Source organism: Lampetra fluviatilis, chromosome 51, assembly GCF_964198595.1.
Source record: "Lampetra fluviatilis chromosome 51, kcLamFluv1.1, whole genome shotgun sequence".
Lineage (NCBI taxonomy): Eukaryota > Metazoa > Chordata > Hyperoartia > Petromyzontiformes > Petromyzontidae > Lampetra > Lampetra fluviatilis.
The window spans coordinates 5,443,275-5,471,120 of NC_136325.1; the positions used below are offsets into that span (position 1 = coordinate 5,443,275).

At 48.4% G+C, this 27,846-nt stretch overlaps 2 protein-coding genes across 4 annotated transcripts in view; both read left to right on the plus strand.

Annotated features, from left to right (window-relative positions):
- Nucleotides 1–1,027: 1,027 nt before the first annotated feature.
- LOC144948813 (E3 ubiquitin-protein ligase Siah2-like) lies at nucleotides 1,028–6,044 on the plus strand. Its single transcript, XM_078878464.1, has 4 exons — nucleotides 1,028–1,042; nucleotides 1,534–1,785; nucleotides 4,839–4,990; nucleotides 5,894–6,044. Exons 2-4 carry the CDS (start codon nucleotides 1,558–1,560, stop codon nucleotides 6,042–6,044), a joined length of 531 nt encoding a protein of 176 aa, XP_078734590.1. The 5' UTR covers nucleotides 1,028–1,042; nucleotides 1,534–1,557.
- A 3,233-nt stretch (nucleotides 6,045–9,277) lies between these two features.
- LOC144948784 (cAMP-dependent protein kinase catalytic subunit PRKX-like) overlaps nucleotides 9,278–27,846 on the plus strand; it is a 34,488-nt gene continuing 15,919 nt past the window's right edge. For 2 of the 3 annotated variants that reach the window (XM_078878437.1, XM_078878435.1), the window contains exons 1-4: nucleotides 9,278–9,681; nucleotides 14,536–14,707; nucleotides 18,314–18,577; nucleotides 20,688–20,807. In XM_078878437.1, the coding sequence (XP_078734563.1) occupies nucleotides 9,528–9,681; nucleotides 14,536–14,707; nucleotides 18,314–18,577; nucleotides 20,688–20,807 (710 nt within the window). In that variant the 5' untranslated portion in view covers nucleotides 9,278–9,527. The remainder of the gene's footprint in view (nucleotides 9,682–14,535; nucleotides 14,708–18,313; nucleotides 18,578–20,687; nucleotides 20,808–27,846) is intronic. The other variant, XM_078878436.1, reaches the window with a different exon arrangement.

Below are 27,846 nucleotides of genomic sequence, written 5' to 3' on the forward strand. Positions count from 1 at the left end.
ACATGTCCATCACAAATGACAGCTCAACGAAAGTGGTTTGTCACGTGGAAATTTACACAGGTAGGAACAACAGGTTCCACACTGCCTACCATGGATTGTTTGTCTGTTGTGCATCGGAATGCAGCCCACCCATGCCCCCCCCCACCGACCGCCGAGCAACGCCGCGATTGGTTGAGGATGTTGGGGGGAAAGGTGTAAACACGCCCACTCATGCATTCACACCCCCCCACCGACCGCCGAGCAACGCCACGATTGGTTGAGGATGTCGGGGAGGGTGGGGGGGAAGGTAAACACGCCCAATCATCCAACTGCCCCACTCCCCAAACGCCGAGCGGGGCCGCCATTGGTAGAGGTGGGTTGTAAACACGCCCACTCATGCAATCCCCTCCCCACCGACCGCCGAGCAACGCCGCGATTGGTTGAGGATGTTGGGGGGAAAGGTGTAAACACGCCCACTCATGCATTCACACCCCCCACCCAACGACCGCCGAGCAACGCCACGATTGGTTGAGGATGTCGGGGAGGGTGGGGGGAAGGTAAACACGCCCAATCATCCAACTGCCCCACTCCCCAAACGCCGAGCGGGGCCGCCATTGGTAGAGGTGGGTTGTAAACACGCCCACTCATGCAATCCCCTCCCCACCGAACACCGAGCAACGCCGCGATTGGTTGACGATGTCGGAGAGGGTGGGGGGGGAAGGGTAAACACGCCCACTCATGCAATCCCCCCCCCACCGACCGCCGAGCAACGCCACGATTGGTTGACGATGTCGGGGAGGGTGGGGGGGAAGGGTAAACACGCCCACTCATTCAACTGCCCCCCCCCCCCCCCCGAACGCCGCGCTGTCCAACCAAGTTCCTACCTGCCCACTCCGCAGGAACGTGTTAGCAGCCAAATACCCTCCACACATGTCGATTCTAAATGTGGCGTGAAAAACCGGAGGACTCGGAGAAAAATACAGAAAAACGGGGAGAACATGCAAACTCCAAATATATACAGCCGTTAGGGTAGGGATCGAACCCAAGACCTCCTGCAAACCAGGTGAGGTAGTTAACATCTGGCCACCTATGTGCCTATGTATTTTAACATTGCAGCATCATGAGATGACCAAGGCTTGAAGAGGACACCAAACAGTGGATTGACCATGGCTGATGATTATGATGATGACGTGCAAATGTGGTGCATTGGTAAACGTGCATGTGTACTCAGGGTTATGTTTTTTGTTTGCATTACGACTGCAGGTATTGTGGTCTATGCAAACATGACTCCTTGTAAAAAACAGGTGTCAGTTTTGTTGCCAGATAAAAGGGTAACAAAACAATTATCACAGCTTACTTTTATTTGTGTTTTTATTTGGAAGTGATTTGTTTACCTTGCCTATACTCTGCACTCGCTTGTATTTGTATGATTTGTTATAACGCTCTGACCCCGTGGCCCTACTTGAAATCTGAAAAAGAGCTTTGAATGCTCATTGGATTCCTCTTCCAGTAGAAATACACATTCTGATCATGACGCTGCTTTTCCCTGGGCAGTTTTCCAGAACGGCTCGCCCTCCGATGTGCGCCATGTGCTACGGGAGGCCCCACGATGATCGGTGCATCTTCAGGCCCTACAAGTGCCCGTGCTATGGCCCCACCGCCTGCACCTGGCAGGGCTCCCTGCGTGGTGTGCTTCCACACCTGGCGCAGGCTCATCCCAGAGTGCCCAAGCTGTGCGGCACAGACGTCCTCTTCCAGGCGACCAACCTCGAGAAACCGCCGCCCACATTCTGGCTCATGGTCCAGGTATTGGCCCGACGGATGGTCCGCGGGTCCGCGGGTGTACGTACGTGTGTATATTCTTGGTTCTTTGGGTAAAGTCACGTAGAAGGGAAATAATAAAAGAATATTAATATAATACAATAAAAATTATCACGACGTTTCGACTGCAACACAAGCAATCATCATCCGGTGTGAAATCCACACATTCTGATTCTGATCTGTGGATTTCGCACCTGATGATGATTGCCTGTGTTGCAGTTACGACCAAAAAATAACAAAAAAATTTAATCTGGTCACGAACGCAAACTCGGGTGACGATCAAACACGGCCGCAGCCGATTTCCCCTTCCGCGCCATTTTTTTTGTAAGCGCCAAATTATATATATAACTTTTGTTATATAAAATTCCTAGTAAGATATTGATTTTGTGAGTGTAGTCATACCCCTCCCCCCTCATTCAAGCCGTAATTTAGAGATCGAAAGCGCCGAGTACATAAATTGCTAGCATAAGAACCCGTTCATCTCTTCTCACATCATTCATACAATGATGCGGTGAAGTAAACGTTGATACGATATTACGGTGAATGCTTCCAAAAACAATACTGTACCCAAATATTACTGTTAACTTACTTTCAATAGAAACATGAATTGCTCATGCGAATATTCTCTCTCTCAGAATCGACCGACTGATGTAGCAGACGAAGCAATCATCTTGTTGAACGATTCTAAACCTTGACGCGGCAATGTTAGTTTTCTCTGTTCAAGGTTTTCTTAGTGTTATTCAATGTTTTTACATTTAGTTTACTATTACACTGTGAATTTTATGGCATAATTAACAATTTTTGTGCTTAAAACCCTTTAAAAAACAATATTTATTTACAGTTCGTAAGTCTGGAATGGATTAATCGTATTTACATACAATCCAATGGGGAAATTAGGTTCGAGTCACGACCAAATCGGGTTGCGACCAAAGTTATGGAACGAATTATGGTCGTGACCAGAGGTTCTACTGTATGTTGAACTTTAATAGTGTAGTTTAGTTAATAGTGTAGTTTTACGAGAAGCAGTCCTGTTGAATATTATATAAATGTTTAACAGGCTGATAATTATCTGAACATCGCAACAGTTCCAACAAGAGTTTGGCATCTTAAGCAAATGCTACTGGGAATTATTAGTCCAGCCACAAGGCCCATATCCCGATTTGCTTCATTTCTTACGTATTTATGTATGTATATTGAACTTCTTTCGCACCGTACATAGCCTACAGTCCTAATCGGAGGTGCGGCGGGAAGGACCACAATATAATCACAAAGCTAAATTTCGATTTAAATAAATATGCTAAATTCCTCTTGATATGCACATTCTTTTGTTAAGGCGCTCTTCTTCCACCTCCAACCCAGCTTATATATAAGCTCCTAGCTTAGCAGTGTCTCATTCTTCACCTGAAGACGGCTGCTTGCGTTGTAGCCGGAACGTCGTGAGAATTATTTTGTTATGTTTTATTTTTATTATTTTATTACTTCCCTTCTACGTGACTTTACCGAAAGAACCAAGAAGATGAATCACAAAGCTGTTGAAGAAATGTATTTTCAATCTGGATTTACAAGTGCACAGCTCCAGTGGTTTCCTAATATCGCTGTGCTTTGGTCATCTAGCCATCTTCGGAACAGACGAATGAAATTTACTTGTTTTCAACATTTTTTTTGTGTTATTATCCTACTTGTACATAAGAAATCAAGTGTTCTCTGTATTGTCGGATGAGCACATTCATGATGCTATAGAAAAACTATTACATTTCCGAAAAACGGTCAAGTTACTCCGAGTTTCACGGACACATTTTGATTCCAGTAAACTGAAATTTTATCCCACTTATTGGACACCCAGCAAGTCTAAAATCCAGCTCCAGTATATTGTGGCTTCGTCCCCATTTTTAGTTTATGTGAGCCACCACATTGTATTCTAGCCAATCGATTATTCTCCAAATGCTACTGTTAAATAATCTACGTGTGTTGGGTTCCATACCCTTATAATTGGAAAGCAACTTTAAATCAATGCATACATTTAGATTTAAAGCTTTCGTGACTGCAGGGATTCATCTTCTTGGTTATTTCGGTAAAGTCACGTAGAAGGGAAATAATAAAATAATAAAATAAAACATTATAAGATAATTCTCACGACGTTTCGGCCACAACGCCAGCAGCCGTCCTCAGGTGAAGAACAGGTCTGTCGGGGTCTTCACCTGAGGACGGCTGCTTGCATTGTGGCCGAAACGTCGTGAGAATTATTTTATTTGTGTTATTTTATTATTTCCCTTCTACGTGACTTTACCGAAATAACCAAGAAAATGCACACATTGTAGCACACGCTGCCATTAGTGGCCGAAACAAAGGCAGACATTTTTTTAGTCAAAATGCGACATTTGTTTTAGATTATATTCGTCTGCTATACATTTCCACGTGATGAGCTACTTTCAGAGGTGGGACAAAGTCATTGTTATGCAAGTCCAAGTCGAGTCGCAAGTCATCAAATTCATGACTCGAGTCTGACTCGAGTCCAAGTCACATGACTCGAGTCCACACCTCTGGCTACTTTGTTGAGCTGACATTTGTGGCCAGGTCGTGGCCGAAAAAGAGCTACGTAGCTCGGTGGGCTTTTCCTGGTAAAATAAAAACAATTACGTTTTATTTTTCAAGTGATTTGATTACCTCTCCTCGACTTTTAACTCCTGTTTTTGTATTGTTTGTTATTTGTCGTTGTAACGTCTGACCCTGTGCCTCTTCTTCTGGACATCTGTGGTGTCCAGAAGGGGCATTGCATTCGTCCAGTATAAATACATATTCTGATTCTGATATTGAAAACCCAGTACTGTAAATGAAATCCAGATGTATTGTGCCTTCTTCCCCACCCAAGCACACATCTTGGTAAGGCTACTTAAAAATCAATGCATAAATTGTAACACACAAAGCCAGACGTTTTTGGGTCAAAGCAAAAAAAAAAATATTCTCCTGCCTCATTGAAAACCCAGTACTGAAACTGAAATACAAGATGCTTTTGTGCCCCCCCCCCCTCTTGGTTCGAGGTGTGCCTGGGCCACCAATTCATCCTGGCCCTCGAGAAACGCACTGTGTCGCAGGAGGTTCGATTTGCGACCTCCCTGCTGCTTGTGGGGCCTGACCACCTGGCTCCATCCTTCACGTACCGTGTGGAGCTTGGCAGCTCGCATCACCGCAGGTGGGCATCGATTTAAGCTGCCGGTTGGCAGTAAACCTACGTTTTTAACTTTTGTAGTGCTTTGCACCTTGGGTTGAGCGCATGAACGCTTTGGTGGCTTTGTCCATCGGTCTGTAAAGGTTGGGGAGCCGGGGAATAGCAAAAACTCTTGTTATTGAGACCTTTTTTTTCCACGAATACTTCCCCCATTATTTAAAAAAAAAACAATCTAATATTATTTTCAAAGCACTTTGCACATTAATGTAAAACGTCACCCCCCCCTAACTTTAAGAGTCCCTAATGTAACCAGAGTGGTTGTGTTGCGAATGAATGGTGAATATATTCGCACTACAGTATAATTTGTGGGTGTTAAACCTTGTCAATGTTGCCGGGTCACTGTTGGTTTAGGATAGATGGGCCAGTACGTTAGGTCATGCCCTTCGTCAAATGCAGGTTAGTCAGCCACGTGATTCGATTTACAGAGCCACGTGGCCACTAGACAATATTCCCTTGGGATCTTGAAGAGAGGGAGGCCTGTATCGGGAACCAATCGTGACGCCAACACATCGATATTACAGGTCCGTTGGCGTATCTATGTGCTTGGGAGCCTTTCGAATAAACCGGACCTCGTCACCCCCGTAGAAGGTTCTTGTGTGCACGTGGCCGTGTTTGGGAGAGAAAGCGAGTCGTGTCGCAGCCAACGAAAGGGAGGATCAGGCAGTGTAACCAAGGAAAACAACGCAGGAGTGCTCCAAAAACTTTGATTTTATCATTTATTGATGACTGACTTCCCTGTGTCCTCGAAACACGATCATGGCCAGCAAACATCGAGGCACAGTGGGCACGGGTCACAACTAACAACGTGGAGTCCCAACCGGTTGACCTCGTGCTCGCTCGCCCGCCCACCGTTTCCCGTCGCCACAGGATGAGCTACGAGGCGACGCCACGGCCTCTGAGGGACGGCATCGCGAGGGTCATCGCCGACAAAGATGGCCTCTTCTTCAGCAAGGAGGTCGCCCGGCTGTTTGCCGAGAATAAGACCCTGGCCATCGCATCCTCCATTGCCCGGTGCTAACGGTTGGGGGGGGGGGGGGGGAGTGCGCGAGGTGCAATGGTGGTGGGTGGTGTTTGTGGTGGGTGCCGAAGTCAACTCTCCTCGATAACTCAACACCGCCCACCTCGTCTTGCGCCTTGCCGGTCTCCTTCATAAGTGCTCGCTTAACAGCGTTTGCCCCCCCCCCAGCACCGCCTCCCAAAAGCCTGAAGAGGTTGCGGTGCGGGTGAGCGTTCTTTTTGTCTTTATTAGTGTGGGCAGACGGGCTGAATTGTATTTGTTTTTGTTGGCTACGTTGGGGGGGGGGGGGCGCAAGGGAGCCGTGCGAAGGAACGGTGAATGTTGGAAGGGGCACGATACAATGCCGTGGTTGCTATTATCCATCACGTTAGTGCTTTTGCAAAAACTTTTCCCGAAGTAAACGACAGCATGATGTGGTTATACGTGTATTTATTTATTTATTGCGTAACTGTTAGAGTGCATTACTGGCGTCTCATAGGTTGTCAACATCCAGCGATTTGGAAATACTTCGCGGCGAGGGTTACGTTGTGCAAACTGCAGCCGAAGGCATAATTTTTAAGCAGATCTCAATTCATACTGGGAGTTGAACGGAGAGCAAACTTGCACTCGTGAATTTGTGAAGCAAAATGTGCGAAGCTAACCGGCAAGTTGTCGTCACGACGAAATTTATATCGTGCGGACCCTAACGTGCAAAAATGTATGTCGTGCAACCCTTGAGTGCCCATTTCACTTATGAACGGTTACAGCTCGCGGAAGCTGATTTCTGTATCGTGCCTGGCCACGGTGAGTAGCACACATTCGGCACATGTGCTACCCACCCCCCCCATCCCCACTCCCATACCACTGTGCTTTTTGGACCTGGCTTGATTGTTGTTTGTTTCCTGCCTGCAGTTGTTTTGCAAACTTAAAGAAAACAGAGAAGGGGGTGGGGGGAAAATGTACTTAAGAATTACCACTTTTCTGTACAATGCCGTCTTGTGGAGATGCCCCCTCCTCTCTGCCACGTATTGTTTCGGCAGCCTCCTGTAACCAAAAGAAAAAGTCCTTGGCAGCAACAAAGAAAAGGTTAAAATGCTCGCACCGAATGCAGAGTGTACCGTGTGTACTGAGTGGTATCGTTCAAATGAAAACTGACAGTAGCCCGAGACGGCTGTGAATTGGGGTAAGAGGAGCAGGGCTGTTATAACCAAACCAGTGCAATATGTTGTGAGCACCATCCTCGTTTAATTTATTTAATGGGTGCATTACTAGACGACGGTGTTCCGTTTTGAGATTTGCTTTTGGTGACGTGACGTATATTTATTGATGGCTAAATGCACTTTTTTGCACGCTTCTGTTTTGGTGTGGAGAGACACAGAAGAGGAAATAGCAGTGTATATTTTCTCAATTTGCTGCACTTTGTTGATGCCAATTTGCGTCTCGCTTGAATGTAATTGTTTGGGTGGAATCAACTTGGGCATCACCTTTATGATACTATCAAAAGTAATGACAGGCTTTTTTTTTTACTAATGGTAGTGACCCAAAGCTAAATTATTATTCTTATTAGCTCACATTTTTGTACTTTTTTACGACTGACTCAACATTTATCTCGTATTTAATTTTAAGAACACGTTATTCCATCGTACAGAATCGTGGACAAAAATGAATTGTCACCAAAATAACAATGATGATGATGTTGGAACGAAGTGGTGCAGTTTATTCCGCGCGTTGTTTTCGGAAGCCTGGTCGAGTTTGACTCTCAGCTAGCAAATGACATCGGTTGGGATTGATCTGAAATATCTCCCCTCTCTACTTCACCAATCCTCAATTACCAGCGTTGTGTAATATTATGGGGGGGGAAAAAAAAGAACTCTCCACGACTTAGGTCTTCGTCGATATGGTTTTTGTTTTGGGGGGTATACCGCGTCGTACACTTCTTCACGATGTCTGACGTTTCGTGGAGGAAAAATTGCAGCGTGCAGAACAACGTGCGCCCCCCCCACCCACCAATACGCAGTAATAACCCTCATGCCTCACACGGCATGGGGAGGCCTTGATCCAGAAGTGGATTAACAAAGGGCTGAATAGAATTGTTGTTATTTGCCCTCCCTGGTGAGGTTGAAAATCTGACAAATGTAACTCTGGAAGAGAGAGCATTTTTGTGATTTTTTTATAAGGCTCTGAGATTTATTTTCTCGAAGGGTAAAGTTGCAATAATCCCACCTCTGCATTATAATTAGATAGTTTCTTTCTAAAGTCTTAAGCACCGTTACGGGTTAATGGGTTTGTTTTGTTTCACGTGAACTGAACACCCATCCTCTTGTCCCACCGTACATTCTTGCGTTGCATTAAAACCTGAGATGTTCCACCGGATGTCGCGATTCAATTCCCTTTGTCTCAATCTGCTGTTTGAAACTCGCACAATATTTATCTCTAGATCGACCAACGGCTCCCGTAAATCACTTGAATTACATTTAAAAGCTGTTTAAACTATTTGTTAACCATTTTTATTTTACCAGGTAACACTATGTGTGCATGCTTTCAATATCGGTAGAAATGTTTTTTTTTTAATACGACTTAAATATTTTTTTTATATTATAAATAATCAATTAATCTGTGAGAGACAGATAATGCGTCGACGCTTTCAAACTTGGCTGGACCGCGCTATTAAAGGACCCCTTTAAAGAATTAATGAATGAAAGCACATGGAGACGTTCATGCCGAGCCTTTTTATATAGGCCGCGTGTGATCTCCCGGTGACCTTTTAAGGGAGGCAGTGGGTGGCCTCCGATTGACGAGGCTTGTTTTTTCGCGGTATTCCATAGAAAGGGGGGCTTCAGGTGGGCCAATAAAAGGCCACAACACAACGTTGCGGTCTATGACCTCAGCCCGCTTTATTTATTTTGCTTCTCTTCCCCGCTCTCTTGCCTTTCCCCCCTTTGCTCTCTCGCTCTCTCACGTTGATCATTAGCAATAAAACCGTTACTAACAACAGTCCTGACGGCGGCGGTGTGTGTGTCTGTGTAGGAGTGACTGACGCCAAGGTTACAGCACACTGACGATGCTCGCGCTTGCTTTAGAGAAGTGTGTCACACAGACTTAGAATGTGTGCATGCCGTTGCAACGACGAAGCAATTCGACTGAGTTGTTGTTTGTTGTGGCGCTTGTAATAATCTCATTGATCGCAATTTTTAGTCACTCTCTCACGTGAGCAATAAGCCTCAACTATGAACATCCAGGCAGGGCAGGTGGATATGCGACCGCAGTAGCGGGCCTCCACTCCGACTGTCGGCGTAAAAGGTCGAGTGGCACACTCGCGGCATAGCCGGGTGCCGTGCAGCTGAATGAATTGGGGAGCGGATTTGCTCCATAATTGTGAAGCTTCGCCATTGAGAGCGACCAGGAGGGCAAAGCGTTTGATCGGGGGCGGGTTCCGTGGGCAACGACGCTGTGGGGGGCGGACTTCACGACTGGTGCGGTTCGAGCCGAAAGGAGACGCGCACGATGGCGGAGACTGTGGTGGACAAGACGGGAGGAGCGGGCGAGACGGACGAGAACGTGGCAGGAGGGACGACATCGGAGCAACGCGCTGACAGCCCCGGGGCGAGCGAAGATGCCGCGTACAGCTTGGAGCAGATCGAGATGCTCACCGTCGTTGGTAAGTGTCCCGTCGTGACGTTGTTTCTTTCGAGGGCGACCCTGGGTTAGGGCACATTGTGTGGCGGTGGTGGTGATGCGCTGGCAGTGGTACACAGGCAAAATGAAAAAAAAGCTCAATTCACTCGTCACCAATAGTGTGTGGCCTTAAAATAAGCACATGTAATTGGGGACGTTTCAGGCAATGGTCCTTCTTCATAGCGCGTTTTTTTACGTTAACGAGGGTGAGTTTGTTGGGTGACAATCACTTTAGGCGTGGCGGTCCATCCATCCAAGCATTATCCAAGCTGAAAGCTGCTTAGCTTCCAAGATTTGATGAGATGAGGCGCATATATTCTTTGTGATCCGGTAATAGAATGGGCTCATATTTGGAAATACGTATTATTATAATAACCTATTTTATAAATCGCCTTTTCATATTGAAGTATCTCAGCACGCTGGACGTAAAAATACAACTACACTCATAATTATAGATACAATCTAAGTCAGGGGTCGGCAACCTACGGCTCCGGAGCCGCATGCGGCTCTTTACGGACTGCTTCTTGACGATATGTACGTGAGTACAGTATGTACTCAGATGCATTGCGGCTCTTGAAATACTGAATTTTGTACCGAATTGGAAAGAAATGGCTCTTCTTGTTATTTTGGTTGCCGACCCCTGATCTAAGTGAAATAGCTGATGCTGGTAGGAACCTCATAGTTACACCAGCCCAGAAGGGATTAGTGTGTCCGTCCATCCATCGTGTATCCAAAAATGGAGGCGTGGGGCTGGGTGGAGAGGGGAGGGTGGGGAGGGGCTGGGTGGAGAGGGGAGGGTGGGGAGGGGCTGGGTGGAGAGGGGAGGGTGGGGCTGGGTGTGGAGGGGCTGGTCACCCCGTGGTGCCCTTATAAAACTCAATGTTTAACCTACTCACGCCGGCTTGTGCCCGCCCTCACAGTCGGGCATACAGTATTTGCGGAATACACCACGCCGCCGTTGACCGAGCAACCCAACGTTCCTACCAGCTCCCTCCGCAGGAATGTGTTAATAACAATATAAATGGCGACTCGAAATTCCATTAACATGAAGAACTATGATAAAAGAGATACTAATAATTGCAGAGTAATTTAATCGGGCAACAGAAGAGTGTTTTTTTTAAAGCTCAGGTTACAGGGAAGTAAGTACAAATTGGTGAGTTTTAAGATAGTCATTTAAAAAGTGACACCGACTCGGAACCCCGAAGGGACCGAGGAAGAACATTCTACAATCGCGGAGCTTGGCTGCAGGAAGATCCGTCTGCCGTAGAACGACATCATCACAGTCTTTGTAATGATGAGGAAGATTTCGCAGTGGTATATAAAACGTGCCGAAGTTGTTATGAACTCTTAATATTTTTTTAGTTTAGGCCACATCTACATATCGTCCACTAGGAGTCCCTGGCATCACATCACTGGACTGGGCATCTTTGCTCTCTGTGTGTTTATGTATATTGAACTTTTTTTGCACCGTACATAGCCAGCCGCCCTAATCCGGGGTGTTTATTGTGGTACATTAATTTGCATTGTCGATCCCCATTGCTCTGAACAGCTTTTTGTAACTTTTTTTAGTGACTGCTATTTTACGCGACTTCCCACCATCAAAACACCAGATTCATTGACGAAACAGATGAATTAAAGACAGTTTTTGAGTGGACGTCGGCCCACATAGCCACAGAGTCAATTTGCCGCTTCTTCTCCCAGCAAGTGCAGGGCATCCTGTCCGCCCGGCACGGCCTGCAAGTTATTTGTTCACGGGATCCGTGGTTGACATCGGGGAGGGGTCGTGCAGCAAAAAAATCTGTTGTCCTCTGCAGTGGCTGCTGGTCGTGAGGCCCCTGTCCCACTCATGAAGCTGAAGAAATAACCCTCAACATATGAATCTGCTCATTGTGTGTGTGCGTATGTGCATGCTGTGTATGTGGGGAGCGGTAGTGTCGCGGTTAGCGCGCTACGCCACGAATCCAACGACCCAAGTTCGATTCCCGCTCACGGACAACACCGGTGACGATTATTTGAGCCGGTCCTGGGCCTCCCCTAGGTCGACTCGGCCTCATGAGGAGCTGGTACTGTGTGTAAACATCGCTACTGGGCAGACAAAGGCGGCCGGGCGTGGTGTTGGCTATCCACCCCCTCGTGTGCCGTGCCGGCCTTCATAGCTGTTCGCTAACAGTCTGGTAAACCTCTAAGGGGGATCTTTGTATGTTGAACTTTTTTCCCACCCCACGTAGACAACCGTGCTGATCGGATATGTGGAGGAAGGAAAGATCAGTAACCACATCCAACCAACATAATTAACCCACTGATTGTACTATACTTCCATACTCCCCCCCCCCCCCATGTCTTTGCTTCGCACTTTAACCAACCGGTTTCTGACCAGCCTGGCGAAGTATGGTCAAATAGTCGATGGTTTTTTTCTGACCTGGCCCTCCCTGGGAATCTGTGAAAACGAGCATAGCTCCTCGGATTTTTCCCAGGATAAATAAAAAAATCCGATTCTGATATTTCAACACGTGCCATCAGTATATTACAAATGTAAGAATATTTTGCTCAAATTAAAGTTATATTTTGATTTAAGGCTTTCGTGACTGCAGGAATTCATATTCTTGGTTCTTTTGGTGAAGTCACGTAGAAGGGAAATAATAAAATAATAAAAATACAACAATAAAATTCTCACGACGTTTCGATTGCAACACAAGCAATCGTCATCAGGTGTGAAAACCACAGCAAGAAATTTTGAAAAAAAGTGCCGGTTTTTTATAGCTGGGATGATTCTTTGGTTAAGTCGATTAATCGACTAAACATTTTAATCGATTATTTAATCGTAGTCTTGGTTGTCACCAACACTGTTAAAATCGGGCATCGTACTCTTTAAAGTTTTCGACCGCAGTGGCATGAACTTAATAGATTATGTCAAGTGAAAAGGGACCATTTGCCTGACACTTTGCCTATTGTATAGTTTTACTTGCAAGGCTTCAGTATTATTGAACTTGTGGAATGCTTTGATGTTGTTTGCCGGCCGACTCGCCCATTAAAAAGCGCTTCTTGGCACAATGGGCTTAACTGGGGAGACAAACTCTGATTCTGATTGACGAATATGTTGACCTTTGCTTCATCATCTGTGCTTGTGCACCGCTCCCAATGCAGCAGCAGCAGCGGCAGCAGCATCACCAAATACTCGCAGAAATGTTTCTGCGAGAAAATTGTAGCAACAATTTTTTGCACGATTTTCTGCAAGGAGAGTGATAGGAACAGCGATCGTAAGACTGCATGATACCAGAGTAGACGAAACGCATGTCCCAGCCTGCCTACCCAGATTCCCTGACCCTCGGCTATGATTCACACATTTCCTTAATGGACAGTTTGTGATTTGAATGCACCCTACGTGTATGCTTTAAGTGTGCATGTTTTTATGGCCTCTGCTGAGCCGGCCTTGTGCTTTCTGGTTGGAGGGCAGACGTCAGCGGTAGGTCGTGTTTGTTCTGTAGCAGCACGTCTGTCACTCGCCAAACCGCTTGGAATGCACGCCCAGATCTCGTCTAATTCTAAAAGCTAAGCAAGTTCGTGCCTGGATAGTATTTTGTGCCCGGATGTCCACGTGTCCCTGTCGACGTCATCATCATCGTCATCACATTATTTATAATGGACCTCCCATGCAGTAATCAAGGCACCCTACGGCATTCTAACCACAGAGGGGCCATTACAGAGGCAGCCAGCTGTCCCTGTGCCTTACAACATGAATGCAACGCCATTCAGCACATGGCTGCTTTCAGTAATTAACTATTTCCTTGCTTATAGCGCGAGGGAAAAGCAACAGCTTTTCGTTGAATTATAGGTTTTTTCGACCAATCCAAAGGGGTAGTTGTAGATGTTGTGCGCATCGCAGCGACAACGCCAGAATGTGCATGGATCGCGCATTCGCCGGTGTTGTGTTGTTTGATGGCTTGGGTTTTACCGCACTCGCAGGGTCAGCGATTCTTTGACGTGTGCATGTTTAACTTGTTTCGCACCACATGTAGCCAACCGTGCTAATCGGATGTGTGGGGAAGGACAACAAACTAAAGACCAAAAGCAGTTCTAGAGAAATGAGTTTTCAATCTAGATTTAAAGGTGCATAGCTCCAGTGGAGGAAGAGCATTCCAGACGGCCGCAGAAGCGAATCTGAAAGCGTGCGATGCGGCGACCCCCTTTGGTTGATGGCCAGCCGAAATCCACCTCGAGCATGACCAGAGTTCGAGTGATGGTTTATGCTCCTTGACGAGATCAGCAAGGCAGTGAAGATTCTCATTTGATCTTCCATTTGTGGAAGGTGGACGGGCGCGCGTCTCCCACACTGTGTTCGAGCGCGGCGTAGAGAGGTCCACGGTTGTCCTGGGGCAAGAAGCAACGGAGCTTCCACAGCGGGTGGCTCAATGACATTCTTGTTTATTGCCACGTCCATAGAAAATGTTTCCTGGATTTCGGCCGATGGCGTGGGGGTTTTCTCGACGTCTTGTTGTAACGTCAGAGTGCTGTTGTCCATAGTCTTGTAGTAGTCCCCGGGTCGTGATGCCATCGCGTCAGATGTTGGCTCGGGCGGTGTTCAACTGCACGGGAAGCCACGGGAGTGGAGTGCCGCTGACAATGCGAAGTGCGGTGTCTATTTCGGACGTTAATTACGAGTAATGTAAGTAATGCTATCGCATTCGCCAAATTTGGACCATGTACGTATGTGCGTTGAACTTCTTTCGCACCGTACCGAGCCGACCGTGCAAATCGGAGGTGCGGACGACGATACCCACGACGCCCCCGGGTGACGCGGTGTCGCCGTGTGTGTGTGTGCACCCGTGTCACCCCGCAGGAACGGGCACGTTTGGCCGCGTGCTGCTCGTGCGCCACAGGCGCAGCGCGGCGTTCTACGCGCTCAAGGTGATGAGCATCGCGGACGTGCTGCGGCTCAAGCAGGAGCGGCACGTGCAGAGCGAGAAGGACATCCTCCGCGACGTGCAGCCCCACCCGTTCATCATCCAGCTGTGAGCCACTCGCAAGCACCGACGCGTCAGCTCTGTCCGTCAGCCTGTCGGCGTACGTCCATCTGTCGTTTGTCATATCCGCCTGTCCCGTCCTTCTGTCTGTCGGTTCGTATGTCATGTGTCCGTGTGTCTCCTGCCCTTCCTTCTGTCCATCCGTCTGTACCGGGAGGGCACGGTAACTCTCGAAAGGAATATCGAACGCGAACTAACCCACAAGCACAAAGATGGGTTGCTATCAGAGGTCGCAACCGGGTACCCGTACCCTACCCAATACCCGGCTACCCGTACCCGGCCAGGTACGGGTACCCGTTTGCGACCCTGGTGCGGCCGGGTACGGGTAGGCCGTGAGTCACTGGTGAGTAACCGTTTGTCACTCATTTCGGGTAGATTATGGGTAGGGAACGGCTATCCTTACCCGGCCGGGTACGGGTACCCATTTGCGACCCTGGTGCGGCCGGGTACGGGTACGGGTAAGGAATCAAAACCCGTTTGCGACCTCTGGTTGCTATCGAGGGCTAAGCTATCAAAACTCTCGTTGAATAGGCGGGCACCTTGGCCCATCGCGACGATATCGCGTGCCGTGCGCACGTCACCCGAGGGGGGGGTGAATCATTTACACCCCAGACCGACGTGCTGGTCGGCTGCTTGGTGATTCGTTGTTCTTTAACACGGGCGTTGGGGCGGTCGCACTGGGACGCTATGGTGTACCCGGTGTTCAGGGTTTTATTCGACGCCGCGGTGGCGAGATGTTAACTGCCTCGTCTGGTATGTCGGAGGTCGTGGACCCGATCCCGATTTTGATGGCCTGCTGTATATTTTGAGTTTGCGTGTTTTCCCCATGGTCACGTGGATCTTTCTCCGGGTCCGTCCGGTTTTTCCCCTCCACGTTTAGAATCGGAACGCGTTTAGAGTGCTGCTAGGCTGCTATACATTTCCACGTGACAAGCTACTTCGTTGAGCTATCATTTGTGGCCCGTGTTGCTTCTGAATAAAAGAGGTACTCTCCACCTGAGGACGGCTGCTTGCGTTGTGGCCGAAACGTCGTAAGAATTATTTTATTATGTTTTATTTTTATAATTTTATTATTTCCATTCTACGTGACTTTACCGAAAGAACCAAGAAGATAAAGTGGGCCTTGCAGAAAAAAAACGCCATTTTTTCAAATTTTCTTGCTGTGGATTTCACACCTGATGATGATTGCTTGTGTTGCAGTCGAAACGTCGTGAGATTTTAATTGTTTTTTATTTTTATTCTTGTATTATTTCCCTTCTACGTGACTTTACCGAAAGAACCAAGAATATGAATCCCTGCAGTCACGAAAGCTTTAAATAAAAAATAAAAACTGCTGTAGTTTAGATTAGATTCCCAGGCATGGCTCACACCAGTGATGAGTGATACCTCTACCGGTCCGGGCAACAATACCTTCTTTATCAACCCGAGTTGAACGACAATGGTGAAGTATGGTCAACAAAAATCCCCACGAGCAGCCCTGCCATATGAGGATGCCTTCATCTGGCAGTAGATTGACAAAAGGGTTGACGTTTTTTTTATGTTCACTTTGAGAAATGCTCTTAAAGTTGCTCCTTTCGGGATAAGCGTATTCAGGCAGTGTGCCTGCCTGAAGAAGCCCCCGATTAGCACGGTTGGCTACGTACGGTGCGAAAGAAGTTCAACACATTCGTAGCACGGTGGGCTACATGCGGTGCGAAATAAGTTCAACATGCATACAGGAGAAAGGAGCAGAGCTCGCCACGGCTATCCCGAAGGAGCAGCTTTCATGAGAATGTCTCATCCATCGAGTTGTGAAAACCCACATCGGCGTACTTGAAATTTAACTTGAAATTTCAAGAAACATTGGTCAACATTCTACCAAAGTCCGAGGTTAATGCTAATGCCAGGGCAATGCTTAGTGGTAAAGCTACCAAACATGCTGGTTTGACCAGGACAACCCTAATAGCTACAGAAACGTCTGCGGTCGTGTCTCAAAGCTTGAGAGAGAGAAAAAAAGAAATGTTTTTTCCCAGATTAACATTTCCCGTACTCGCGCTCAAGGGGTGGGTGGCAGAGGTCGCAAATGGGTTTTGATTCCTTACCCGTACCTGGCCGCACCAGAGTCGCAAACGAGTACCCGTACCCTACCCGATACCCGATACCCGGCTACCCGTACCCGGCCGGGTATCGGGTAGGGTACGGGTAATGGGTACCCGATTGCGACCTCTGGGATGAAGCCATGTTGCAGGCGCAGTTGGGTTGATTCTAGCAACTTGAATTGTGAGAAGAGACAAGACGTTGGGAAATGAGTGACAAACGGTTACTCACCAGTGACTCACGGCCTACCCGTACCCGTACCCGGCCGCACCAGGGGTCACAATCGGGTACCCGTACCCGGCCGGGTATCGGGTAGGGTACGGGTATCGGGTACCCGATTGCGACATCTGGTGGGTGGGGCTGGTGGAGTTTGTGGAGCCTTGAAAAGTGGTCAGGGCCAATGTCAGAACGGAGGCAGGAGGCCACTGTGTGAGCGGGGCTAGTGATTGAGTGGGCGTGGCTATGTACAACTGGGCTTGGCTGATGGGGAACCATGTGTCCCGGTGGAGCCTCCCCCAGAAATGTGGTCGTTTTATATTACGAATAAATCTCTATTGTACGGTATGATGGCAAACATCCCCCCGCTAAGCCTTTACGAGACTGTTGTGGCAAGTGCTGTTAGCAAGCACCTTTGCAGGCTGGCACGGCACGCCAAGAGGTCCTCGGCCTCCTTTGTCTCCCTTTGCACTTCCTCAACAGATGGCACATCAGCCACGGCACTGACAGCCCGCAGCTACTTCCTCCAATAAAGATCAGATGAAGATCACCCGTGTAGCCTGAACAGACTGTAGGGACAAGTGCTGTTAGCGAGCACATATAAAGGCCGGTACGGCACACGAGGGGGTGGGTGGGCAACACCACGCCCGGCCGCCTTTGTCTCCCCAGTGGAAATGTTTACACCGCACCAGGTACTCATTTGAGGCTGAGTCGACCTAGGGGAGGCCCAGGACCGGTTCAGATAATCGTCACTGGGGTTGGTCGTGAGCGGGAATCGAACTCGGGACGCCGGGTTCATAGCGCAGCGTAGCGCTAACCGCTACACTACCGCTCCCCACTAATACACACACACACACAGACAAAGATCCCCTGTATAGAATTGGAATCAGAATCTTTATTTAGACTGGAGGAATCCGTTGAGCTATGAAACTCTTTTTCACAGATGTCCAGTCAGGGGCAGGTCAGACAAAAAAGTAATCTAACAAAGTGCACTATCAATCCACTGTTCGTAGAGGGCCTTCGCACACTACACGTGGTCCATGAGGACCATTTGACCATAATTCGCCAGGCTGATCAGACAACCGATTGGTTAAAGTGCTTTTTGTGTTTTAAATCTCGATTGAAAACGAATTTCTTCAGAACTCATTTTTGGCGTGTGCTTAGTGTCCGTCGTCCTTCTCCCGCACCTCCGACGATTAGCGCAGCCGGCTACGTACGGTGCCAAAGAAGTCCAACGTACCGCTGGTGCGAGAGCACCGTTAACCGAGCGGTTTTCCGCGTCGGCTCCCCCGGCGGCCGCAGGTTCTGGACGCACCACGACGAGCGTTTCCTCTACATGCTCATGGAGTTCGTGTCGGGCGGGGAGCTCTTCTCCTACCTGCGCACGGACGGGCGCTTCGCGGCGTCGCGCGCCGTTTTCTTCGCCGCCGAGATCACGTGCGCGCTCGCCTACCTGCACTCGCGCGCCGTCGTCTACCGCGACCTCAAGCCCGAGAACGTGCTGCTCGACCGCGACGGGCACGTCAAGCTCACCGACTTCGGCTTTGCCAAGATCCTCCAGGACAGGCGGGTGGCGTGGCGTGGCGTGGCGGCGACGGGTTCGCGTGCGCGCGTGGACCGGGGGTTGGGGGGTGGGTGGGCAAAGCTGATTCATTGAATACTCCTTCATTTTACGTGGCTCGTAAATGCATTTCACGTAACTTCATTTTCACGCAACTTTGTTCCATAGGGCCCGCGACTTTGTTTCATGCAACTTCGTTTCAGTCGGCCTATGAATTAATTTCATACTCCTTCATTTTATACGGATCGTGAATTAATTTCATACGACTTAATTTTCATGCAACTTCGTTCCATATGGATCATTAATTAATTGCATGCAACTCCATTTCATACAACCCACGACTTCATCTCGTGCAACTTCGTTTCATACAACCAACGACTTCGTATCATGCAACTTCATGTCATGCTTCTGTTGCCCCGTGGATAAGCCAGATCCTCAAGCGTAGCGAGTGGATAGCCGCAACCCGGTCACCAACGACTGCACAAAAAATAAAGGTCACGTGCAAAAATGTGGCTTTGTCGCACAATTTTGCTTAAAGCGAGCTCTGAGAATCAAAAACCATTGGTTTGCCCAGCGTTGGCAAAGCATGGTCAAATAATCCCCATGCACCGCACGTTAATGACAAGGGCTACATCCTACCAGGGTTGTACGTGTACGCAGGCCGATAGAATGTCAGCGTATCTCAATTAACTTTCTAGTTGACAGTGATAGCATAATAGGGCCTTTGTAAAGTTGACAGAATTAGAGAATGTTGACACTTCCAGTTGACATCTACACTTAGACATCATTATTGTTTGCAGTGCGCTTGTCACGAACACACAGAATGCTAGTAGGTCAAACTTATCAGGCGTGTGCATGTCAATCCGCTGCTGGATGAGGGCAACCCTACGCCATTATGAGGTTATCTGACATTGGTGAGTAAGGTTTCTTGAAGCCAGCCGTGGCGAGGGGGGGGCATAGATATTGTATCGTAGTACTGTACAACAGCGTACTGCCCGCTTCTGACCACAGCATGAATCGTAATCAGAATGTCTATTGATACTAGAAGAATCCGATGAGCTATAAAGCTCTTTTCAAGAGCACCTGTTTCTATTTATGGAAGTCACCCATCCTGGTACTAACCAGGATCAACTCTACTTGGCTTGCAAGATCTCAGAAATATTTTGTTGCTCTTCTTCGATTGCACATTCCGGCCTTGCGATGCCCTGTAACTGCCACCACTGCTGATGGCCTTGGGCTGTTGTCATCCTTTCAACGTAGACTAATTAGCTCAATGGCGCCTTACATTGAAATAAAGTCTTAAGTCGTAGATTGGGTATTTTACAGGTTAAATATAGGCTGAAACATTGTACATGTTCACAAGTCTGCGACTGGATTCTCAGAATTATGCAGTGAACCCTCGGTTTATTTTGTATTACCGACTGGCATTTTTCAAAGGAAATGCAACTTAATACACTAATTTGACAATATGCATTTGCTATCAATTTGGCAGTTTGTTGAATGCCATGGTTACACAAGCGGTGAATGTCTGTTTATTTTGCCGATGGGAAATGTCGCATGATGATGAAGGCTGTGTCAGCCAAAAGGTTACGTTAAAAAAAATAAAATGTTAACCCTTCTGTACGGAATTTGTTTGATCCATTGAAGCAGCAACGCATGCAGGGCCGGCCACTTCCGATTTGCACGGTTGGCTACGAAAGAAGTTCAACATACTCACGGAAAAAAAAATCGTAGATATTCTAGGTATGTTCAGGCCAGACCTACCAGACCTGAATGCCTAAATGACACAATGCGTAGATTCACGAATAAGAAATTGGTTATAATTTGCTCAGGAGACAGGCATGGTATCGTGTGCGAGACAACTCATTGCGCCTAATTTAGGCGAGTTGAGTTCAACGTTACTTTTAGGTTAACGGAGCAAAAGTAAACTGTTGGAATGAGACATCAAATAAACGAGGCACGCTACAAACAATATTAAAACAATGATAACAGTAAGGCTGGGAACATGTGTGCAAACTCATGGATTTATGTAACGATTTCCAACGTGCCCATTCAATTTAGCAGCATCTCATCTCCCTTCATCTGCCACCCCCCGCCACCCTGCGTGCCATACAGGACCTGGACGATGTGTGGTACCCCGGAGTACCTGGCGCCCGAGATCATTCAGAGCAAGGGCTACGGGAAGGGTGTGGACTGGTGGGCGCTGGGAGTGCTCATCTTCGAGATGCTGTGCGGGTGAGGGACCACCCCCCCTCCCCTCCCGACGGTGACATCCGTGCCCTGTTAATCGATTGTATAGAACAAGTCTCCGTGCTCTCAACTGGCTACCCATCGCCAGTAGGGTCACATACAAGACCGCCTGCCTCTGCCACAATGCCTTCATATCCGCCTGCCCCGCCGTACCTCTCTTCATTATTGACAACTTGCAGCTCAGCACATGGCAGATGCCTGCGCAGCGCGACTCACGACCTCCTCTTGATACCAAGATCCAGGATGGTCATCGTGTCTATGCGCCGCTTCTCGGTGGCAGCCCCAACAGTCTGGAACGCCATCACCCCTCTGCACATTCGCAGCATCACCTCAATCGCCTCCTTCAAGAGAGACCTAAAAACTCACCTCTACAATCATGCTTTTGAGCGACTCTGAGCTTGGCTCCGTGCCTCCTGAGTTGCGGCCACTACGTCTGCAAATTTGCGCGCATTACAAATTGAACTATTATTATTATTACTATGATAGTGATAATAAAAATGATCAGTTTAACACGGAGGCTTTCGCGACCAATATTGTTCATAATAAAGGTTTTTGGGTGAGAAAGCGTTATTTATAAATGTGTCGCAACCCTCCACCACCCGACCTGGAGAAAAATTCACAGAGACGCATAGAGTCACGTAGAGTTGCATTAAGATACATGGAGTACACTGAGTTACATAAGGCCCACTGAGCTAAGGAGGTATTTTTTATAAATAAACAGCCCAAGACTGTCGGCAGTGGCTGCCATGCGCTATATTGGAGCTCGGACTGACTTCAGGTCCTGAATAAGCTCCCTGCACGTGGAGCGAAACGTCGAGCAACACGCCACGTGGAACGACTCCCAGACCACGCATGGGAGAGCGGTCACACACGGGGTCGTCTCGGGTCAGGTGCACGGCATCCGTTACTCATCGCGCTAATGGCACTGTCGTAAATGGACACGCGCGCATCTGTGTTCGTTGCGGCGTGCATTTAAGAGGTCACTTTCTGCTGTGGCTTGGTCCAATCGAGAGCTACGAAGAGCCCCGCATCCCGCAGAGTGACCGCAGTCAGCTATCATATCATGTTTCGTATACCCTAATCTTGATTCGAAGCTTTCGTGACTGCAGGAATCCATACTCTTTGGTTCTTTCGGTAAAGTCACGTGGGTATAAAATAAAATCAATCGCGACGTTTCGGGCGCAACACAAGCGTCCGTCATCAGGTGGGAAAGCATGGTCTGCTGCTGAGGCAGGCTGTTTTAAAAGGTTTGAAATGGGTGTAACCCAAGGGTCGTAAAGAAGTGGCCGGGGCTAGTGATGTTAATGTGAGAAATTAGCATGTAACTGTAAGATAGTATACCCTACTTTAATGTATTATCTTTGTTGTGATTCTGCTGGTTTACCCAAGAAATCCTAATTGGGTCTCAAGACTCCTTTGCAGGAGGGTCCTGCGAAGCTGTCGCAGTCGGACGATGATCGCTATGTTTCCCAATCAAGTGGGGGACCCACGGTGGCGAGATGTTAACTACCTCGCCTGGTATACGGGAGGTCGTGGGTTCGATCCCGACCATGACGCCTGCTGTATATTTGGACGTGTGCGTGTCTGTCTCTCTCTCACCGTAAGTCGCGTAGATTTTTCTCCGGTGGCCTCTAGTCTGTCCCCCCACAATTGGAATCAACATCACGCGTTCAGAGTTTCGCCGCTGTAACATTTCCACGTGATGATAAGCCACTTCATTGAGCGATAATTTGTGATCGCCAGGTCGCTTCTGAAAAAGAGCCACATATCTCAGTGGGCCCTTGCCTGGTAAGAAAAAATAGTTTAGTTTAGACGTAAACTTTCGTGACTGCAGAAATTCATATTCTTGGTCCTTTCGGTAAAGTCACGTCGATAGAAAACAAAACTCTAAACTAAAAGCAAAAAACCCACGTCGTTTCCATCGCAACACAAGCGGTCGTCTTCAGACGATCGAAACGTCGTGGGTTTTTTGCTTTTAATTTTGATTTTTGTTTTCGATCTACGTGACTTGACCGGAAGAACCAAGAATATAAAAATTGTTTAGTGTTTTCGTTTCAGAGTGCAGCCCTTGGTGACCGGGTTGGGGCCACAGTTTCACGACATTTGAAAAACCTCGTTTCAGCACAGGTTGAAAGGTTACATTGTTTTGAGGTTTAAATATTTGCTCGCGGCACTTTCAAATAGTCGCGCGTGTGCTTTAGCCAAGGCCCATGTCCCCTGCGCGTGGCTGCACCGGTGGGTGCCGTGTGACTCACCGCCAGAATGCAAGCGACAGTCGTAAGAAAACAGTTGACCTCCTAATGTTGACTCGGCGGTACACCGGTGCAGCATAACACAGCGGTCCTCGTAAAACAGTCTGAAATACAAATTTGAATCGGCAAATATGTTTATTATTCTTCGATTGACTCTATCACTAAGTTTGACGTGATTGGAGGGTTTAATCAGTCGAGGGTGGCTTGCTAAAAAAGGTCGATATTGAACGTTGATTTGGGTCCAAGTCAAAGGGCACGAGTCAAATCTGCTTTTGGAACATGGAGCCAGCCAATCGCCATCCGGCTGGCTGCTATACAGCAACGGACGGTGAAGCTTCGTGTTTAGCTGCTCATAACATTCCGACTGCTTAGACATCACGAGAACTGACTGACGCACCGCCACCATGCTGCGAGATTTTCTGACCGGGTTTGCGAATAGCGGGAAAATAAATAATGATTGCGATATCTTTTTTTTTATACCGCGTACAGGTTGTACCGCCAATACGTTCACGCGTATAAAAAAAAAAATCTGCCTGCGCTGAAGCACGAGATAATTAAATGTTTATTTGATGGCACCGTTTAATCGCCGCAAAAGGCTTGTAAACTGTGGGCGATGTCCACAAAGATCCCCCGTGTAATAGACTTCTTGGGGCAAGTTCCAATTTGCGAGCACCGATGAAGGCTCATGAGTGGGGGCGGTTTGGTCAGCAGCACGGCCCGGCCAAATTTTGTCTCCCCAGTCAGAGGAGGCAGCTGCAGCTCCCACGTCATTCTCTGTCGCGGCTAAGTGTCCTTATATCAGGAGGAGCCGGGTAGTTTCTCGGTTGAACAAGTCGGTGCTTGACTTCCATCTAGATTTGAAGCTTTCGTGACTGCAGGAATCCATACTCTTTGGTTCTTTCGGTAAAGTCACGTAGGTAGAAAATAAAATAAATCACGACGTTTCGGGTGCATCACAAGCGCCACTTCCGCTTTGGATTGCACCACTCTTCGATTTCACATTAACATGCTAATCCCTCACATTAACATAGCCACTTCCGTGCCCTTGTCGACGAGGCCGCTCTCCTCCTATCTTACAGTTGCATGCTAATTTCTCACATTAACATCACGAGCCCAGGCCACTTCTTTATGACCCTTGGGCTACACCCATTTCAAACCTTTTTAAAACAGTCTGCCTCATCAGCAGACCATGCTTTCCCACCTGATGACGGACGCTTGTGTTGCGCCCGAAACGTCGTGATTTATTTTATTTTATACTTTACTTCCATCACGGACATTGCAGGATGACCACGTATCCCTCCGTCCATTGGCTCCCCGTGTCTTTCTTGGCTGAAAAAAGTGTTGGAGGCATGCGCCTGGAAAGGATTCCGAGACTTTAGGCGGCTGGGATAATGTGATAAAAGTGAATGCAGACTCCGAGATTTCATTCTCCCACGTGTTTTTTAACCCCAAACGACCGCTGTGCTTTTCAGCATTGATTATTCCGGGCGCGTGAGCAGAGATGATTTTTATAATTGCCTCTCGGACCACGGCCAAGTAATATTAATAATAATAAATAAATACATTTTTACCGTCATCTGTAACGCGCTGCGTAGTTTTCATTCGCTCACAGTGACGGAGAGCGAATGATTCAGAGATGTGGGAAACCGCACACAGGCGGAAACGGTGCTAACAATTGCCCAAGCTCTGTGATCCTCTATTAGGATGTTTGGCCAACTCCATTGATTAATTTTATACATGTGGGTGCATGCCAGGGTACCCGGATGAAAACACACGTGTGAGGGTGAGGAGGGGGGAGGGGAGATTAACACTCGATCCCTGCACAGATGGAAATTAATTGACTGCAGTGTGCGTCAAAGTAATTGTACAAATGAGGCTGTGCCACCGAATCGGCGGCCGTGGAGTGTTGTACAAGATTTTCTCCGGCACGTGTCGTTGACGAGGTTACCGCAAGAAGCGACCGTGTCCGTCCAGTTGCTCCGTCGAGCTGGATTGGCTTCGGGTTGCCGAACGAATGCGTTGCGAGGTCGCAACTCAATTGCACACAAAGCGGCTGCCACAAATTAACCCGAATACTTCGCCGATCCCGTCAAGGAGCGAACCACCACTTGGCGAACTCCGGTCATCCTCGCAGTGGCTTTTCGCTAACCGTCGAATAAAGACGGTCACCACATCGCGTGCTCTCAGATGCGCTTCTGCGGCCGTCTGGAACGCTCGTCCTTCCGATATTAGGAACTCGCTGAAAGCTGCGCACTTTTTTAAACAAATTTTTATTTCGAATTCCTTTTTAGTGTTTAGTTTGTGGTCCTTCCTCCGCACCTCCGATTCACGTGGTTGGCTACGTACGGTGCAAAAGAGGTTCGACATCATACACACATACACGAGGTTCCAGCCCAACCGCCGTAAACGTCCGCAGCTCTCGGGAAGCTCGTCGCTGAGAGGCGAGCGTTGTTCGGGAGAGCGGTTTTTCACTTTCTTGGCACGCGTTCGAGGGGACGGGTCGACAAATTCCCTCGCTGCGTGTGAGCGAGGGCGCCCCGCGATGTTTGGGCACCTTGTGACGATGGGAGCTGGGGGGGGGGGGGGCACGTTGGAGGGTTCTGGCCCCATTTGGTAGAACTCGGCAGTGAACTTTTTGGGGGGCGGAGGAGGGCGACCACCCCCTTCCGACAAAGGAAATTTTCGTCGGGATGACAGCGGCAGAGATACAGAGCAACAACTGCAATTTCACGTTCGGGTGGTCAATCCAGGCAACCGCGCTGAGAGTAGCGGAGGACATCGGGGTGTAAAGATCGAGATGTAACGCGGTGAAAAGAGACCCAGACGAGGTGGAGGATGAGAGAGTCTGATTGGCTGTTGTGCGTTACGTTTCTCGTTGTGTTGATTAGATTCGAGTCCCAGCCGATATTCGATGCACCCGTCGATTATTTATTTATTTTGTCGTGAAACCCCAGGAGCCCTTGGCTCTGCTTGGGACCCAATGCATTCGCTCAGTTTTCTCAGTTCGCTCGGTTTTTTTTATCCCTGGGTCCGCGGCCGTTGCTGGGTGAGTGCGCGTGAATATTCCGCGGCGATTAAGTGGCACTACGCTGCCAGATTTCGCAATGTTTGCCGCCCTCGCTAGGAAGGCAAAAAAAATATCTCGCGCAGGGAGATGAAGAGGTTCAAGTTCATTTATTAGGTATAGCCCTGTGAGCCATTCGGCTCTTGAATCGGGTGCAACCGCAACAAACAGAAAACACAAACATGAACAAGAAAACATCTTAAAGTGACTATGTGCAAACAGAAAATCCAAGAAAAGGCAGCAAAATATTGCAGAAAAAGCACCGTACACCAACACTGTGTGCAAAAATCCCAGTGGGATGCAAGTCAAACAACAACAAGCGCAAGACAACTTAGATTAAGGCCATCAGTCTAACTCTGTACTACAACAAACAAACATGGCCAAACCAAAAAACTTTTTGCGTCCGTGTGAGCACCATCCATCGCCAGTTCGACGCGACATTGTACACGGCAACGCACTCACTTTCAGATGCGCTTCTGCGGCCGTCTGGAACGCTCTTCCTTCCGATATTAGGAAGCCGCTGGAGCTATGCGCTTTCAAATCTAGATTAAAAACGCATCTTTTTTTTTTTAGAACTGCTTTCGTGTTTAGTTTGTTACCCTTCCCCCGCACCTCCGATTAGCGTGCTTGGCTTCCTGCGGTGCGAAAAAATCTCAACATACATGCATACATACGTGACTTTGAGCGTCGTGAAATACATAAATTGCGTGGACGGTTTGGCACTGCCTGAGCGAAACTAGACACCAGGCGCAGCACTTTCTTCCGTGTGCGATGAGAAAGTCGCCACCAGACTGGTGCGGGCGGGTCATCGCAGAGAGACTGGAAAACGAGCAGCGAGGGTAATACCAAAGAGCCCGTGCACAATCGCGCGACTGTGCACGGCCTCTCGGAACGTGCCCATGTATACAGGGTGTGGACCAAACAGCGCCCGACCAAATAAACACAGCGCAGGGTCAACATCCCGCACCTGCGAACGCATCGGGACCCACTGCCCGCTTAACCCACATGCCCCGCGGCCTGTCTGTCTGTCTGGGGAGCTGGTTCGTGCAGCGGTTAGGCGAGCGGCACTGCCCACCGTCCTCCGTTCGACCGCCGCTCACGGCCAATGATCGTTGGCCAATGATCGTTTTGGCGAATATCTGAACCGCTATTGGGCCATCCCTATGTCAGCTCAGCCTGACGTGAGTGTTTCCTGGTGCCGTGTGCAAACATCTCCGCACTGGAGGGGAAAACAAAGGTGGCCGGGCACGGTCCTGACGACGCTGCACCCTCACGTTCAGTGTCGGCCTTCACAGGTGCTCCCTAGCAGTTGTGGTGGCTGATGCGTGGGTCTTTGTCTTTGGGGAGCGGTAGCGAACGCCGGTGGCCCGAGATTGATTCCCGCTCACGGCCAACACCAGTGACGATTATCTGAACCGGTCATGGGCCTCACCTAGGTCGACTCGGCCTCAAATGAGTACCTGGTGCGGTGTGTAAACATCGCCACTGGGGAGACAAAGGCGGCCGGGCGTGGTGCTGGCCACCCACCCCCAATCTTCATAGGCGTTACTCGCGAACAGCACTTGCCCCAACACTCTGTTACAGGCTATACGGGGAATATTTGTCTTTGTGTGGGGGCGATGGGCACCACAGGTTGTTAGAATCAATCGGAATCTGTATTTAGACTGGATTCCATGAATCCGATGAGCTATGAAGCACTTTTTTTCAG